General features: G+C 36.1%; 5 protein-coding genes across 6 annotated transcripts; 2 read left to right on the plus strand and 3 right to left on the minus strand.

The window, feature by feature from the left end:
• Nucleotides 1-170: 170 nt before the first annotated feature.
• Nucleotides 171-1,347, minus strand: LOC104740740 (dehydrin COR47). The gene is made up of 2 exons (XM_010461424.2): nucleotides 950-1,347; nucleotides 171-813 (listed from the first exon to the last, which is right to left on the minus strand). The coding sequence occupies exons 1-2, from the start codon at nucleotides 1,280-1,282 to the stop codon at nucleotides 409-411; spliced, it is 738 nt and encodes a 245-aa protein (XP_010459726.1). The 5' UTR covers nucleotides 1,283-1,347; the 3' UTR covers nucleotides 171-408.
• Nucleotides 1,348-3,389: 2,042 nt separating this feature from the next.
• Nucleotides 3,390-4,519, minus strand: LOC104740741 (dehydrin ERD10). Its single transcript, XM_010461425.2, has 2 exons — nucleotides 4,090-4,519; nucleotides 3,390-3,998 (listed from the first exon to the last, which is right to left on the minus strand). The coding sequence occupies exons 1-2, from the start codon at nucleotides 4,408-4,410 to the stop codon at nucleotides 3,555-3,557; spliced, it is 765 nt and encodes a 254-aa protein (XP_010459727.2). The 5' UTR covers nucleotides 4,411-4,519; the 3' UTR covers nucleotides 3,390-3,554.
• Nucleotides 4,520-7,404: 2,885 nt separating this feature from the next.
• LOC104740742 (uncharacterized) lies at nucleotides 7,405-9,695 on the plus strand. Of its 2 annotated transcripts, XM_010461426.3 has the most exons (3): nucleotides 7,405-7,877; nucleotides 9,120-9,328; nucleotides 9,478-9,695. In XM_010461426.3, the coding sequence occupies exons 1-2, from the start codon at nucleotides 7,765-7,767 to the stop codon at nucleotides 9,325-9,327; spliced, it is 321 nt and encodes a 106-aa protein (XP_010459728.1). In that variant the 5' UTR covers nucleotides 7,405-7,764; the 3' UTR covers nucleotide 9,328; nucleotides 9,478-9,695. The 2 variants fall into 2 exon arrangements, with proteins under 2 accessions (XP_010459728.1, XP_087342309.1); XM_087486183.1 differs by having other exon boundaries at nucleotides 9,120-9,695.
• Nucleotides 9,696-10,607: 912 nt separating this feature from the next.
• LOC104740745 (auxin-responsive protein SAUR61-like) lies at nucleotides 10,608-11,307 on the plus strand. The gene has a single exon (XM_010461429.3). The coding sequence runs from the start codon at nucleotides 10,703-10,705 to the stop codon at nucleotides 11,141-11,143; it is 441 nt and encodes a 146-aa protein (XP_010459731.1). The 5' UTR covers nucleotides 10,608-10,702; the 3' UTR covers nucleotides 11,144-11,307.
• Nucleotides 11,206-13,663, minus strand: LOC104740743 (4-coumarate--CoA ligase-like 2). The gene is made up of 5 exons (XM_010461427.3): nucleotides 12,101-13,663; nucleotides 11,872-12,017; nucleotides 11,749-11,816; nucleotides 11,554-11,656; nucleotides 11,206-11,462 (listed from the first exon to the last, which is right to left on the minus strand). The coding sequence occupies exons 1-5, from the start codon at nucleotides 13,341-13,343 to the stop codon at nucleotides 11,349-11,351; spliced, it is 1,674 nt and encodes a 557-aa protein (XP_010459729.1). The 5' UTR covers nucleotides 13,344-13,663; the 3' UTR covers nucleotides 11,206-11,348.
• Nucleotides 13,664-13,795: the final 132 nt, after the last annotated feature.

The following is a 13,795-nucleotide window of genomic DNA, read 5'->3' on the forward strand; positions in this document are numbered from 1 at the left end:
TGATGTAAGAATTTAGTTAGTAGTATTTGTCCACATTATCTTCTTCATACATGTAACATGTCATCATTTGAAACTTTTTGTCAATTCGAGGTGATCATGTATAAATAACGCAATCACCAATTCACCATACGTATAATATGCGAGGAGTAGATGGAATGGCCAACTGAAAATTTACACAGAAATTATCACATAAACTTTAAAACATTAGGTATGTAAGAAACCATATGCAAACAAAGATAAAATGAAATTACAAAATAAAGGATCAAATGCAATCAAATGAAAGCCACAAGAACCAACTTGTAGAAAAAGAAAAAAAACAGAGAAAGATAATGATCACAAAAACACAGCAAATGTCCCACACTCCCATATCATTATTTCATTCTTTCATCATTTTTTTCTTTTCTTAAATTAATCAGAAGACTCTTTTTCTTTCTTCTCTTCCTCTGTCTTGGCGTGATAACCTGGAAGCTTCTCTTTGATCTTTTCAAGAATCCCCTTCTTCTCAACCGGATGCTCCTCCGAATGTCCCACCGGGTGCTCCGTTACAGTTACTGGCGTGCTGGTTGGGACAGGTGAATCCTCTGTCTCCTTTTCCTCGTGGCCTGGAAGCTTCTCTTTGATCTTATCCATTACTCCTTTATTCTCTTCACCCTCGGTTTGGTGATGCTCCACCGAACTCTCCGGAATTGGTACCTTGAGGGTGGTGACGACTTGTACATCTTGATCCTCTGTTTCCTTGTCGTGGTGGCCTGGAAGCTTCTCCTTGATCTTCTCCACTACTCCTTTCTTCTCCTCACCTTCTTCATCGTCCGACTGTTAAGATATTCAAAACCATGAGTGTGATTATTAGTTTTAGTTCAATCAAGATCGATCGTAAATTACTCTTCTTCTCAACCATTTCGATCAAGACCAAAACTTATTAACGAACGAACGAAATTAATGAACTTACAGAAGAAGCAGAGCTGTTGGATCGGTGAAGCTTTTCGATGACACTAGGTTTGTTCACCTTATCCTCTTCGGTCTTCTCTTGAAGCTCCTCGAGGAGAGTAATCTTGTTCTCCTTCACTTCCTCGTGTTCCGCAGCTAACTCCGGTTCCGAGATCTGAGCCTTATGATCGAACTCAGACTCGAGCGTCGTAGTCTCTGCCTCTTTCTTCTTCCCCAAGAAATCGAACATTCCACGATCGGTAACTTCTGGTGTAGTAGTCGTTGATGATTCATCTGTTGCGACGACCTTTGGGGTCTCGTGCTCGGGAACGGTGTTCTTGTACTCTTCAGCCATAGTTAAATCTGAATGGATTGAACGGTTTTAATAAACAGAAACTTTAAGAACTTTTAAGTTGCTTTAAGATGGTTTTTTTTGAAGAGGTGTGTGTGTGATGACTATATATCGTTGTTGTTTGAGATGAGAGAAGAGAGAGTGGAGGGTTGGTTTTATATAAGGTGAAGAGAAGGGTCCAGGCCAACGCGGAGGTAACGCTGGAAAGATTTAATTATTTTTCTAATAAAGCAAAAGTATGGATATTTATTTTTAAAATTGCAGGATGACCCCTTTCGTTTAAGTCGGTAGATGAAATATCACCACTTTTTGTTAATTTAAATGATTACAGTGTTATTAATATATTAGATGAAGAGTTTAAACTAATATTAGATATCGCATAGTCATGTACTTTTTATGGAACGAACTATGGTTTTCGTGGTCGATGTGCATCCTAGTAATTTTATAATCTAATTGCGTTTTATTTAATTTAGATAGATAACAGATGGATAAAGTCAAGAGTCTGAATAGACTTATAGCCTTATAGGAATAAAATGTAGTAGTAGTTTAGAATTTGAATTTGATATGCTATGTCACCATCATTATACAAACCTTTTTGTAACAAAAAAAAAAGTAGAACTCTTACAATATTTAAACATTTCTATATGAATTTAACTAAGGTTAAAAGAAATTATAGAGGGTTCTATATGTATTCAACTAAAAGAATAACCACTAGGCAAATGGGGAAAAGTTTTGAGAGATAGGTTACAAGAAATATATCATCAGACTTTAAAAAGGGATGTTTCCAACTCTTTTAAGACTTTCTGGTTATCTTTGTAAGATAATAAACAATAATGGGGTAAAATTACTGTATCTTTCTTCTTAAAAACGTATCATTACAATGAAACAATAAACCGAACTATTAACAGCCTTTTTAACAAGCCATAAGATTCACGATTCGTGGCAATACATAATTGATAGGGAAGACAAAAACTAACGGTCAGTAAATGGGAAAGGCAAATGTACAAGAGAAGTTAGAACGAATTAGAAGAATAATAATGAGGAAAGACATGAATTTTAAACCAATACATGGTGAACGCGTGTCAAAGTAGGGACCACCCATGGAACTCATTGGTCGGCTTTGATTGGCTTAACCCTTAGATGTCGGTCATGTAGGCCCACTGATTGCAGATATTTTTTTTAGAGTTAAAATTACTAAAATATGACATTACTTCTCAAATAAAAAGACGTTACCAAACAAAATTTGTTATATTTTTAAACAAGATTTAAACAGATGGGATGGGAGCATTTGAGAAGCGCACAATTTCGTTTTTTTTTTTTTTTTTTTTTTTGTTAAAACTCATTCAATAATTATGAATCGTGTTCTGTTGAAAGATTTAAGACGTCGTGCCACATATTAATAAATTGAGACGTTTCATGTACATGCGACCCGTAATTAACAGGCCAAACTATTAAAAAAAAAAAAAACTTAGGCATTGGGGGGTGGTCACTCTACCGACACATACCAAACAAAGCAATCGTTTTCGTTGCCAAAATTGATTTAATTCACATTTAAACCCTCATCCAGAAAAAATTAAATTCAAATCGTATTCCTCAAAGAATCATATACTATACTATATCGACGTAGGAGATGTAATTGATCAAAGAAACAATATTAAAATCGAATCTAAACCAATATTAAACCGGTTTTTATTTATTTACGTAAACTGAAAACCAAAACCATAAAAAACAATAAAAATAAAAATAAAAAACCAAAACCATATCAAATACATGGGCACCAAACCATGAGGCACGGCCATCTGTTGTGCCAATAGTTTTTACAAATAAGGTTACCAAAACGGATCAAAGCCTACTGTTTTGATTAACAAGCACACGATGCGGGCATGGCCTCATTATAAACAAGCACAGGTTAAAAAATATCAGTCTGTTTTTATCCTTTCCTTCGATGTATTGTGACGGGTTCGAACCCCGATTGGGACAACGATAATGATACTGACACAACTTTACACACTCCAGTCTCCATACAAAAACAAAAAAAAGAAAAAGTTTGTTCCGCAGTTTTCACTAGTAATAGTATCAATAGAATCACTTCGTTCATTAATGTAGAAAAGAGAGAATGATGCCTTTATTAAAAAGCCAAATTTTTAAGATTAAAACACAAATAATACATAAATTTTAAGAAAAGCTTAAAATTAAAGAAAATAGAGTATGATAACAAAAACACAACAAATGTCCCACTGCCACGTAACATTATTCATTTGTTCTTATCATTTTCTTAAGCAGACTCTTTTTCTTTCTTCTCTTCCTCTGTCTTGGCGTGGTAACCTGGAAGCTTCTCCTTGATCTTATCCATAAATCCCTTCTTCTCCTCGGGATGCTCAGCGATCGGTGTTGCTGTCTCAACCAGGGGTGTGGTGTTGACGACCTGTGAATCCTCTGGTTTCTTGCTGTGGCCAGGGAGCTTCTCCTTGATCTTATCCATTAGCCCTTTCTTCTCTTCTTCCTCTGGTTTTTGATGCTCTACTGGATGTGGTGCTGGCATGTTTGTGACGACTGGTACATCATGACCCTCTGTTTTCACGCCGTGTGGAAACTTCTCCTTGATCTTATCCATCACTCCTTGGTTCTCTTCCTCTGTTTTCGCATCTCCTTCAAGGATCTTTTTCTTGTCCTTCTTCTTCTTCCTCTTCTCACCGTCTTCACCTTCTTCATCGCTCGACTGTTCAAAATCAAAGTTTCGAAAAATACCATGAGTTTGTGTTTCCTTAGTAACCAAAAAACTACAAAGTAATAAAAACTTTTGTACTTACAGAAGAAGAAGAGCTGTTGGATCGGTGGAGTTTTTCGATAAGATTTGGCTTGTTCTCTTCTTCTTCCTCGTGCTTCTGGTGAAGCTGCTCGAGGAGGGTAGGCTTATGCTCCTCTTCCTCTTCTTGGTGTTTCGCCACGAACGGCTCAGGTTCAGAGATCTGAGTCTTGTGCTCGAAGTCAGACGCGAGAGTAGACGTCTCTTGAGGTTTCACTTCCTCCTTTTTCTTCAAGAAATCGAACATTCCCCGCTCCTTAATCTCTGGCGCCGTCGTCGTTGATGGCTCTTCTGTCGCGACGTTGTTCTTGTACTCTTCCGCCATAGTTAATCTTGAAACGATTGAGCGTTTAACGTAAATAATAAACAGAAGTTTCGAAATTCGATTTGTGCTTTAAGTTGCTTTAGGATGTGTTTTTCAGGAGCTGTGTGTGTGATGAGAGAATTAATGTGATGAGTGGGGTTTTATATAGTGTGAAGAGAATGGGTCTAGGCTAGCGCGGAGGTCACGCTGTTAAAGATTTTAATTTTAATTATTTCGTTTAAAGATAATAATACAAAGGACGGATACTGGTTCTTAAATTGCAGAATGGACCCCTTTTGTCTTTGACGACGGTGGATGAGAGAGTTAAACTAATAGTATTAGAGATATTCGCATAGTCATGTACTTTTTTAGTTCACGGGAGATGTATGGGAAGGTTTGGTTACATGGTCGACATAACATCCTTTTAATTTATTATTTGATTTTATATTAAAAAAACAGATTAGATAGATAAGAAGATATATAAAATGTATTGTAAAATAATTTGAATGGATTAGGATATAGTCATATAGTACATAATATAGTGGATTAGGATATAACTAAATTCTTTAATATCTGTTTTCGTTATTAGGTATTGTATGAATTTAATTTTAAATATTTGACATAATATATAATGAAAACTAACATAAATAAAAAAATAACTTGAATGGAAGCAGAAATTCTTACAAGAATTTTTTTGAATATTAATATCCATTTAAATGTTTTTATTTAAAATCTTAGCTATTTTTTTTGTCTTTTGTACTTCTAAAAAGAGTTTAAGACTTTAAGGTTATTTTATAAGAAAATAAAAGTACCGGGCTAAATTGGACTACCTTGTAAACAATGAATCATCAAAAATAAATAGAGAGTGAGTAGTAGATATGATATGACAGAGCTATTTACAGGTTTAACTAGCCATAGCCATCACGCCACCTGGCAATAGATAAATTGATAAGAAAAAAAATCACTACCTACCTGTCAGTATATGGAAACATGACTAGTGTATAAGAAAATTCAAATAATGCGGAACATGCATGGATTAAGCGAATACGTAATTGACACGCGTCTTAAAAACGTTACAGGAGCCCACAAATGCAACTCAATGGTCGGTTTTGATAGGCTCTAAGCATAGATGTCGGTCATGTGGACCCATTAAATCTCTGTAGCCACGTCGGCAAAAGCTAAATTTCAGATTTTTTTCCCGGGTTAATTTACTATACATAGATAACTCCTCTAATAAATTACCTTTTTAAGACGTTACAAAAAAGAAAAAAAAGCATGCAGCAAAGTGAAGGTGTACGTGAAGCTTTGTATATAGTTGAAATAGTTAAGAGAATTAAATTATGTATATGTAATGTATGTGGTTTGTTTTCTCGGCTGTACAGGATTACGAACGGACGTTAGCTTTGTCATTATAGTAGAATAAGACTGAACAGACGGGGCATTGAGAACGCACCATTTTGGATTTTGCTTATCGTTTATATATTAAAAAAGAACCATTCTTGAAGAAAAGCTGTGTTGTCATCAGAGCTATGTGCTCAATTTATTATTTGCCTTTAATATTCTATAATATTACATAAAACTGTCATTGCTATTCAATTTATTTATATATACAATATTTTGTTCCTATAAATTCTAAAATTGGTAAATATTATTCAAATGTTAATAAATATTATCTCCTACATGTTTTCGAAATTATTTTCAAAACCTATGTATTATAATATAATAAAAAATTATAACAGAAGATGTAAAAAATATTTATTTAAATCATATTTTCAAAAATATAAATAATATTACTTCTTATTGTTTTAAATTTTTTGACCAAAAAAAAAAATGAAAGTAATTTTGAATAATAGATATTGGAAAATCTTTAAAAAACAATTTGATGGCATCTTAAAATTATTTTAAACTCATGTAAATCCTAATTTTCAGTTTTTCATATAGAAAATTTCTGATATATAAGACTAACGTATATTCAAGATTCCTTAATTTCAAAATTAACATATTAAAAAATATAAATTTTGATATATATTTTAATATTATTTCTTAAAGATTTCGAAGGACGGACTTTTATAGATAAAAAAATATTATACCCCTAACGGAGTATGGCTACCGGAACGGGTTTGACCCGCTTAAGAATTTAGGTCATTCATTTCGAGAAGTTTTAATCTTTTTGATGGTTTTTTCCATTTCATAAATTACAAGTTTTATACAATTCTGATTAATCATTAATTCGGTAAACGTTAGATTTTCGGGTATGTTGTTTTGTGAATCTTAATTTTATGCTGAAACCTTTATTACTTCAAAAATCACAAACTGAATGAAACCAAACTAATATAAGTTTGAACTGTAAATAATTTAACAAATAATTATATCTATAAATGTAACTTTATGTGTACATAATATATTACAAATCTTATAATAAACATAATTTTTGAAATCAATTAAGCATCGTACGTACGTGCGGGTTAGTACCTAGTACATTTATTATTTTAGATGATCAAAATGAATCGTGTTCGGTTGAAAGATTCAACGTCGACAATGCCACATAATCATTTGAGACGTTTCATAACACACGCTACTTGTAACAAGTGTTCAATTAGGATAAACCTCAACAGAATGGAGATATAAAACTAAATTAGAACTAACTAAAAATGATAATATATCATATATATATATATATATATTCATATCGTATATATATATCTTTTTAAAAAAAAAAATCTGTATCCGTTACTAATCCAATTTTTTAGTTTCTGTATTTATCATTTTCTTAACAAAATTTCCCAAAATAAATGAATATAAACCGGAAAACATCGCGCGCAAATTATCCTCTCTAAAACCAATACCTTTGAGTATAAAGAGAGATTTGTACCCCAAGGATAAAACAATTTTATCGATCATCAAACACACACAAAAATGATCTAAACTCGATTAAATTACGTACACGTAACGGCAAGCTTTCCCATTAACGAAACTCAAAAAATAAGTATTTTGTTTAGTTTAAGATCTCGAAAGGCCCAAAATGTAATAACAATACATCATTAACCTAACATGGGCTTTTAGTCGGGTCGAATCTGGTATAGAACCCGGAAAGGTATAACCCGACCCGGTAAATTTGACACCGAGACAGAGAGGAAAGGAGGAAGAGTCTACGCCATTGTTGATTCGACGAATCGAAAACATTGTTTGAATCTCCAATTTTTGTTTCCCGTTGTTGGATTCTTCGAATCGTATGACGTAGAATCGATCTTTAATCTCGTGTTTCTCCGGCGATTCTCAGGCTATATCAGTCGACTGAGAGAAGAGAAGGATTTTGTATTTCTGTTGGGGGGGGGGGTGGTGAAATCGGAGAAGGCTGCGAAAATAGGGAAAGAGATGATAACAAGGTCGAATCTAGCAGAGCAGCTGAGGGAATATCAGATTCGATCGAAGCATGATTGGGCTTCAGTTTCTTTCTTCTCTTCCACCTCGAGTTTTTCTTCTTCTAGGTGAGAGTATTTTTATTATTCTTGCCTTTTTTTTTTATGATCCGAGATCTGTGGATTTTGGTTTTTCAATTATCGTACAGTTGTGTTTCTTCGCTGGATGCTAAGCTCTGGTTGCGTAATGTTTGGAGAATTGGATTTAGTTTGCGTGAATTTTACATTTGGAAGTTAGGGTTTGGGAGATCTAAAGGTTATTAACGAATCGGTGAATAGACACTTATCAAATTCGTTTTGACTCGGAGTTGTGACCTAGAATTCTGATTTACAGAGTTGTGACCTCTTTGTTAAATCTGCACAAAGAATTGTGATTTAGATGATTTAGGAAATGACAAATGTTGGTCTCTGTTTAGCCGTCCAAAGTATACCTGGCGATCTTTACTTCAGGCTAGCTATGGATGATTTTTGAGTAAATGTTGGTCTCTTTTAAGATATTTTTTTTAAGTTCCTTGCACATTTGTAAAGAAAATATGTATCCCTGAGCCAGAAGGAGTGTGATTTGAGCTTCTGGCTGTATTGTAATTCTATATGTTAAAGTCAAGCTAGCTGCTATGTGACCTTAATGCGACTTTTGACATTGTCAGTTCAGGCAAGTTGAAAGTTAGCTCTGTTTGTAAAGTAGCAATTGGGTCTTCCAGTGTAGTTTGTTTGTTAGAGTATTCAGTCTCACTACTATATTTGTTTTTGGTTTACACGATTCGAAATTAGTAAGTGTTAGTGTAGTAATTTGACGCTTGGTATGATTATGTCTTATATTCTAGTGTAATAATTTTAGTTTCATGATAGGATTGGCAGCAATACATGCTTATCACTGTGTGCTTGTATGCTTTTGTGATATGTAGACAGATAAGATAAGAGAGTAGTAATGCACCAATGTAATTCTTGGTTTCTCTAACCTAGTTTCCCTTCTAATCGCTTTCTCGCTCATCTACAATGTGGTTCATCCTATATTCTACCTAAGAAGCAGCTAATTAATATCAAATTCAATATATTTTTTGTTCTAAGATTACGTAGAGCAAAATCGTTTTTTAGTAGATCACAAAAGTAGTTAATTGATTTATGTCTCTTTTACAAGTTTCAGTCCCGTTTTTGTGATGTTAAATTGGTCGAAATTCTCTTTCCTCTGATCTCTTACGATCATTGCTTAAGTCCTTTGTTGTTTGACTTTTACTGATTAAGCTTCACTAACATGTACAGATCGTAATGAGTTATGCATTCATTACTAAGCTTTTATTTGGTTTGATCCAGGGTGGATGTTGTAGTCTTCGTCATCTGGGAGCTAGTCATCTTAGCATTCTTAGTCTTTTCAGCGGTTTCCTTGTACTTCAAGCGGTTACAACTCGCATTCATCTTGGTATGTGTCACTTTGCTGCTACTAATTTGCATGAAGATCACAAAGCAAGTAAGGTTAGCCAGGAAGAAGAAGCGAAGGATGCTTCTTCCGCTATCCATGTAAAGTTGCAACATCATCTTCATCCATATGAAAATTTGCAACCATTTTCTCTTACTTAGCCACCAAACTCACCTCCTGGTTCACCGTGCTACTCTGTTTGTTTGTTTAATGGATGAAGATGACAGACATGCTCACCGCGGGGGGGGTTTAGAGGTTTGAGTCATGTCAGGGTGGCTGAGCTGGAAAATTTCAGGGTTTAGGGTTTTAGAGTCGGACGATAATTTTTTTGATTAGCGTTTGGCTGCAATCTGGTTTTGTTCAGAGAAAAAAATGTGTTCGAAGGAGTTGTGTTTCCATGTGTAATTGTGATTGTGAAATTCAGACGGTTTAAGCCTTAACGAAGGAGGAAAATAATATCTAAGTTTGCATTATTTTTTAGAATGCCTCTGGAAGATTATAATTTATCTGGTTTTCTACTTTGGTTTATAAAACAACAACAAAACCAACCTTTATCTACAAAATTTTGGTTCAGACGTCATCTAAGTACAAAACCACAAAGATGGAGATGCAGCAAGAAAATAGAAATTATAACGGTGTACTACTCGGGACTACACATACATAGTTGAAAAGTGAGGGCTTGTAGGATTTCATGTGACTAGGGAAGAAAAAGACAAAGAAGAAATTAAAACAAGGGAGATAGATACACAAGAAAGTAAGAATAGAGAAGTTGAGGACGTGAATATAACAAAGAAAAGCAGCAGCAATTTGCTCTTAAACGGTCACATCTCACATGCTCTATTGTCACCACCACATCTCCTTTTACCCTCTCACAAACTCATACTATGTGGCCTCAATCATATGTAACTGTTGTTTACCATTCGCAATTAATAATTTGTTAATGCCTTATTTCTCTTGTTTATTCATATTAATAACTTATATTTGATTTTTTTTTATTGCAACTATCAAATTTTAAAAATATTTTCGTATATTCATATATAGTTTTATGTAAAGATCTTTAAATTCATTTGTTTTCTTTTAAAATTTTACACTTAGGTTTTTCATAATTAGCTGGTACCGACCGTTTCTTAACCTTATCATGTATGCATGTTTATCTTTTCTCTCCTTTTTTTTTTGGGCCAAAAGATTATTGTTCATGCTAGAGATACAGGACCATAATTTTTTTGACAATAGATGCAGGACCATAATACAATCACATGGTAACTAATTTTTAACCCAAACAGTGAAAAATCACACGGCTACCTTACTCCTTCCACACATTCCTAATCCTCTTTTTTGGGCCGCATGACAACTACCACAAACACTAATCACATTTTGTAGTATATATATGTGGAGAGAGAGGAAAGTATAGTTCAGACAGTAACATACTAACAGTATACACAACGGTATTATATTTTGGTAACAGATCAAAGTTCCATACATGTCTCTGAAGAAAAGATCTTGCTCGAGGCTTAGTCTCACCGATTTGATGGAGAAGTGGAGGAAATGCAAGAAAGGACACTTTGCAGTGTACACCAGGGAAGGCAGGAGGTTCGTTTTGCCGTTGAATTATCTGAAACATCCAATCTTTCAGGTCTTGTTGGAGATGGCAGAGGAAGAGTTTGGTTCCACCATTTGTGGCCCTTTACAGGTACCTTGCGATGGAGGTTTGATGGATCACATCCTCACTTTGTTAAGAAACAGGAGTTTGTCTGACCATGATGATGATGGTGGTGATGACGGTTTGAAGAAGAAGACGATGAATCATGATGTGTCCTCCATGAGCACGTCCTGCAAGGGAGCTTCATCGGTTTCATATTTCTTCCCTCTCTTCCGTTGCACAGCGCATGATCTGAGCAAGCTCCAGTCTCTAGTTTTTTAACAGTTTACGCTTTGTGGAGAGCGCTTTTACATACAAAGGTCTTTTCTGTTTTTGTATATATATAGAGAAAAGAGATTCTATATAAGCTTTCAGTTTGTATATCATTGTTCAGTTTTGACAGAGATATCTGTAGAAGAGGTAATTTAACATTTAAGCCAAACAAACGGGTTAATTAACTTGATAAGGATGGTGACAGAGCTTCCTGCTAGAGTTTTGAGGTTCTGAGCTTTATAAGTTCTCTTCTTAAAATCTTGCCAGAGGGATTTTTGGGGATTGAAGCCAAATATGTGACTTTGCGAATCCTCTTGTATGGTGATACCTATGTAATCCAAACAAAAACTCCCCTTAGAATCTAAGGAAACATGAATTAGATATAGTGACAAAGCATGATATGCATTGTTGAAAAAAACCTGCTTTGCGACGAATCCCATGATTTCGCTTTCCGATAAGTTACTTCCAGCTTTTCTTACTATATATGCCATTGGATATTGCCCAGCTTTCATGTCAGGGATGCTTCAAAAAACCACAAGAAAGAAAAGTTGAGCAAATACAGAATCATTAAAAAAAAGAACGTGATGATGGCTTATGTTAAAACCAGGACTTACGGTACTACTGCAGCATCAGCAATCTCTGGATGAGCAAGCAACAGTGCCTCTAGTTCAGCTGGAGCAACCTAATAATAAACATTTAACCAATAAACCAAAACCACCAACTTTACTATTCTTTACCTGATAACCATTGCATTTGATGAGCTCCTTTAATCTATCAACAACAAATACAAACCCTTCACTATCAATGTAACACAAATCTCCTGTTTTCAACCATCCTTCTGAATCAATAGTAGCAGCAGTAGCTTCTTCGTTCTTGAAATAACCTTTACACGACTCAAGAAGTTTCATACAACACCAAAAACAAAAACAAAAACACCTTTTTGCAAAAAGATCAAAGAGTCGACACCTTTCATCACAGTGGGACTTCGAATCCACATCTCACCAGTTTGATTCACACCCAAGACCCGACCCGTATCAGGATCCACAATCTTAGCTTCCACATTAGGAGCCAGCAAACCAGAAGCTCCATACCTCATAGTCTCCTCTTTAGTATACATAGAAGCAGCTACGGCCGTTGACTCGGTCAAACCATAACCTTGTAAAACCTTAACCGCCGGGTAATTCTCAACGAACTTCTCAATCATCTCTCTTCTCAACGGAGCTCCTCCAGCCACAACGGTGTGCAACGAGCTCAGATCATACTTGGAATTGATCTCGTTTGCTCCGTTAACCATAGCTACCAGAATCGGCGGCACAAGGGAAAGGTACGACGATCGGTGAACCTCCACCGCCGAGAGAAGCTGAGCCATCTCGAATCTGGGAAGAACCACGATCGTCCACCCTAACGCGATTAGCCCCGTCGCGAAACTACCGAATCCGTATACGTGGCACATCGGGATTGTGCAGACGGTTCGTTGCTCTAAATCGAACCGGGTCCGGTACGCTTGTACCAATGCGATTAAGTTACGGTGAGTCAGCATTACTCTTTTGCTCGTCCCCGTCGTACCTGATGAGTATAACAGAGCCGCCGTGTCGTCCTGATCGACTCGTTGCTTCACTCGTGGCTCACTCGGTTCCGTTTCGATCATCGTCTCTATCCTCCCAACTATTTTGACGCCCTCGTCGCAAGGAACGTGGTCTGCGTCCATGAGAACCACCGGGAGGTTCGAATTAGACGCGGCGGCGAGTTTGGAGACGAGCTGACAAGTGGTGATGGCGAGAACAGGGCTCGAGTTATCGATCTGTTTGGAGATTTCGCCGGAAGTGTTGATCGGATTAGCTGTGGTGATGATTGCGCCGAGTGACATAACGGAGAGTGAGACGATTGGGAAGTGGATTGAGTTGGGAGAGAGTATAATGACGACATCTCCCTTGCGTACACCTAATGCGTAGAGACAAGCCGCGACTCTTTCGACGCCGAGCCAGAGCTCGGAGAAGCTAAGGCGACGACCGGTGACGGCGTCGACGAATACGGTTTTACCGCCATGAGGCTGCGATGAAGTGAAAGTCGTGACGTCGAGAAATTGGTTTGGCGGGAAAGCCATTGGCTCACGTTTGCTGTAGAAAGTCGATGTGGAGTCGCAGAACCCGCTTTTCCGATCTAGCGTAAGAGTTCTGGATCCGATTTCGCCGCCGTGCCTAGCCGCCATGTCAAGGGGAGGGGACCTTGGTTGTATCGAAATCCCCTCGGTGATTTGGTCGTTAGAGACTGGTGGTAGGTAACTTTGTCGTCTTCTGGTTTCAAAGTTTCAATGACGTGGGAATTCTTCTTTTTATATTTTGGGTAAAAGCAAAAGCCCACTTTAGTCTCAGTCTTTGACCCATTAAAAGCTTTGGGCCTTAATCAAAATTAGTGCTTTGTAGCGGATATATAAATTCAATTTCGACTAAATTAATTTCTAAAACGAAACTACTTTGTATTTTTTTTAGTTTTATTTCATTTTCAATTGGTAATGAGTAATAATGACTAATGATTGTTTAAAAGTATTTTATATTATACTCCAATTTAGGCAAGTGTATGATGATTAATGATTAATCAAATGCCGTGACGGATCGTGTGAATGTGTTGGAATCAAACCTTGACTAATGCTCAAACTTGAAA

The sequence above is a fragment of the Camelina sativa genome, chromosome 14 (assembly GCF_030686135.1).
Source record: "Camelina sativa cultivar CO46 ecotype springtype chromosome 14, ASM3068613v1".
Taxonomy (NCBI): Eukaryota; Viridiplantae; Streptophyta; class Magnoliopsida; order Brassicales; family Brassicaceae; genus Camelina; species Camelina sativa.